We start from the raw sequence: 3,910 nt of genomic DNA on the forward strand, positions 1-3,910 counted from the left end.
GACACAAATCAGTGTGCACTGGCCTTTATTAGTTTGCCATGGTCTAGTTATTCCTATACAGACTAATTTTAAATATGGCAACACTCTTAGACACACTTCGACAATATTTGCCTGGTTTAAATATGGTGCTTCATTTGCTATTCTGGCTTTCTTACAACCTAGATCTGGTAGAGAGGGCGAAAGAAAATGGGTGCAAAGTGAGAAAACGGGAGGCGGGGAACCAGGACAGGGAGAATAAACCATTTGTTTGTCCCTTCGCTGTCCTCCCTGTCCTTGTCTGGTGCTTGGTGCTTTGCATTCAGTGTAATTTCCTTTCATAACGATCACTGCCACTCGTGCATTAGCTTGTTCACTGCTGTCGGGGCAACACTTGCTGCGTAAGTGTGTGCATGTGCTTGCTTGCTTACAACAGGCCAAATTATGCAGGGACTTGGGAAGACAGAGAGAGGCGATCAGGGCCGAGACATAGACCTGACATCGCTGAGATCCACCATGCCAGCCGGTGGCCCTTTACAGGTTAGTGCACCCTCCATCCCAAAAAATGAAGTGGGAGAGAAACAGCGTCTCTCTTTCTAATCAGCAGTGTCCTCGCCGATGTCTCTCTCGCTTTCCTTCTGATTCCCATCTCTCAGTCCTTATCCCTTCACTTTTTCATGTCTCTTTCTCTCAGTCTTGCTCTATTTGTAACTGAATCACTGCTGCTGTCTTAGCTTTGCTATAGGTCTGTGGTATGTCCTGCCTATGTGAGAGCTGAGGATCAGAGAGTTGCTGTTGCAGTTGTCACTATTCTATTCTGAGACCAAGGTACAATCTCAGCATCCATCAAATATCAATTAGAGCCTATGTGCAAAGACTAACAAAGTCCTCTAATGTAGCTACAGGTCAACAGAACAGATACTCAGTAATGCCAAGAAAAAGGTTCAAGGTAAGGTTTGGGACCTGATATATTGTTTTTGAGAAGGTGCGTTTATAAACAGCCTTTTTTCTTTCTTCACTATATTCATTTGAAGGCTCACTGTCTTTCATTTTTAGAATTTTTTTTGGTTTTGTTCAGTGCAGTTTTGCACATCTGTATGACTCATTGTTCACTTCAGTAACCACTGACCCCCCACTATAAATGTTGGCAGAGCCTTGCACCCAGATAAAGCTGAGAACCTATGTGTATGATTGATGTTATCATTACTACATTAGTCATATGTCTTTACAGTGTTGTTTTAGCAGCCTGATGAATGCTATTACTGCACGAAGATGCAACAGGTATAATGATAGTATATTACACAGAGGTACTTTGCTGGAAGCAGAAATAGCCATGTTAGCTGATACAGTCTCCTCTCACATTACAGGCCATTTCCATTTTTTGTCATCTTTTTATGTTGATGTTTTCCATTTATGTTTGTACATGACATGTATTTGAGTGTGCGAACACCGCTGAGGTCCTAAACTGCCACATGTACACATTTAACTGAAATGTGAGCCACATGCACATTAAAATAACATTATTTATGCGACAGTCAAATTTAAAATTCAGCTTGGTTTGGTAGGTAGGTAGGTAGAACTTTACTGATCCCACAGTGGGGAAATTCCAGTGTTCCAGCAGTAGTAAAGGACAAAACAACATGACACCATAAGAATAAACACCCCACACATATTTTGAGAAAACAAGATCCAGGTACCCGAAAAACCAAACAAAAATATAGTATTTTAGAGACAATCAAGAACAAGAATAGACCTTCCATAGTTTGTCCCTGAGACACAAGTCAAAAAAGATACATAGGGACAAGACAAAAAAGAATAGTATTTAGAGGTATCAAGAAAACAACCAGGAAATCAAGAACAATTGAATATTACTCACACAGTTAATCCCACAATGGGGGAAAGAAACCTGTGTTTCAGCCATAAGGATCTCTGAGCAACTACTCAAAAATACCTAAAGCAGGGCAATGTACAGTATTTGAGAGAGATCAGGAGCAAGATATTACACATGAGCCTATTTACAATGCATTTCACCCCCAGGAGCTGAATATTGCACCTCAGTCGACTATTGCATAGTCCCTCATAATTTCACCTATCTTATTACTGCAGTGATGTGTTGTACAGTCTGATGGCTGTGGGGAGGAATGACCTGCAGTAACGTTCCTTCTTACACTGGGGATGTAACATTCTTGTGCTTCTACTGTGTGGTGCAGGGGATGGGAGGGGTTATGCATGATGGATGTTAGTTTTACCAGCATCCTTTTGTCCGCCACCTCCTCGATGGAATCCAGAGAGCAGTCCAGGACAGAACCAGCTCTCTTAACCAGCTTGTTGAGTCTCTTCCTGTCCCTGACTGTGCTACCTCCTGCCCAACCCACAACAGTGTAAAAAACCGCAGAAGCCACCACAAAATCATAAAATGTCCGAAGGAGTGCCCCGCACACACCAAAGGACCTCAGTCTCCTCAACAAGTGGACCTTCCTGTACAGGACATCTGTGTTGTTGGTCCAATCCAAATTATTGTTGAGGTGGACACCCAGGTATTTAAAGGTGTCCACAGTCTCTATATCTGAGCCCTGCAAGCTCACTGGCGTGAGTACTGGTGATTTCCGCCAGGGGTCAATCACCATCTCTTTTGTTTTGCTGGTGTTCAGGACCAGGTGAATTTTCTCACACCACTCCACAAAGTCAGTAACAACCCCCCTGTTTTCCCCATCCTCCCCCACAGATACACATCCAACAATAGCTGGATTGTGTTGAAAGCACTGGAGAAGTCAAAGAAGGTGACCCTCACAATACTTCCGGGGGACTCCAGGTGAGATAGGGCTCGATGCAGCATGTAGATAAAACCGTCGTCTACCCCGATGCCAGGTCGATATGCAAACTGCAGCGGGTCCAGTGCTGAGCTCACTTGGGCATGGAGGTGGCCGAGGACAAACCTCTCCATGGTCTTCATCAGGTGGAAGGTCAGGGCAACGGGTTTGTAATGGTTTGGCTCCTTGGGATGAGTTATTTTAGGAACTGGGACAACACAGGATGTCTTTCACAGAACCGGAACTCTCTCCAGGCTAAGACTCAGGTTAAACATTTATAGGACCACTTCACTGAGCTGGTCTGCACACTCCCTGAGGACCTTGGGGCTGATGTGGTCAGGGCCTGTGGCCTTCCTGGCCTTAACCCTCCTTAACTCCCTCCTGACCTGGTCCACCATGAGGCTGAGGGAACGGGTGGGCGGTGACTGCTCAGGAGCTGTGGGCTGTTGAGAACCCCCCATGACAGTGGGAGGAGGGGCAAGGTCTGGCTGAGGTGTAAGCAGCTGCAGCTGCAAGGAGACAACTGACCTGGAGAGGTGAGACGGGGGGGGCTGGCAGGGTTGGGGGTAAGGGCTGGGGCGTTAAAAAACAGATTCAGTTCATTTGCCCAGGCCTGGTCTCCTGCGGCCTGGTGACCATCCCTGCTACCATCTCCGTGACCTAAAATGTGTTTCAGTCCTTTCCACACCTCGCGTACATTGTTCTTTTCTGCTCTAGCTTCTTCCTGTAGCTAGCAGTGCACCTCCAGATCATGTACTTTAATTCTCGCTGCACCCTGCTCAGCTTCTCCTTGTCCCTTGATAAGAAAAACTTCTTCTTCTCATTCAGCAGTGCCTTTAACTCGGGGCTCACCCATGGCTTGTTGTTGGGAAAACACCGTACTCTTCTGGATGGCACCGTATTTTCCACACAGAAATTTATGTAATCCGAAATACAGTGTGTGAGGCCATCCATGTCCTCACCATGACGACTACAGAGGATGTCCCAGTCTGTGGTGTTAAAACAGTCTCTCAGCTGTTCAATTGCCTCCTCTGTCCATACCTTCACTACTCTTACCTGTGTTGACACCTTTTTCACCACTGTGTAGAACTTTGGTTCTTCTTACCATTGCTAACTCTGAGAGA

The 3,910-nt window shown here is 45.7% G+C and overlaps 1 protein-coding gene across 5 annotated transcripts in view; it reads left to right on the forward strand.

Annotated features, from left to right (window-relative positions):
• The first annotated feature begins 281 nt into the window (after positions 1 to 281).
• Positions 282 to 3,910, forward strand: part of LOC109959916 (ninjurin-2-like) — a 44,893-nt gene continuing 41,264 nt past the window's right edge. For 4 of the 5 annotated variants that reach the window (XM_020599676.1, XM_020599674.1, XM_020599673.1 and 1 more), the window contains exon 1: positions 282 to 516. In XM_020599676.1, coding sequence (XP_020455332.1) covers positions 421 to 516 — 96 coding nt within the window. In that variant the 5' untranslated portion in view covers positions 282 to 420. The remainder of the gene's footprint in view (positions 517 to 3,910) is intronic. The other variant, XM_020599675.1, reaches the window with a different exon arrangement.

Source organism: Monopterus albus, unplaced genomic scaffold (genome assembly GCF_001952655.1).
Source record: "Monopterus albus unplaced genomic scaffold, M_albus_1.0 scaffold41.1, whole genome shotgun sequence".
NCBI classification, from domain to species: domain Eukaryota; kingdom Metazoa; phylum Chordata; class Actinopteri; order Synbranchiformes; family Synbranchidae; genus Monopterus; species Monopterus albus.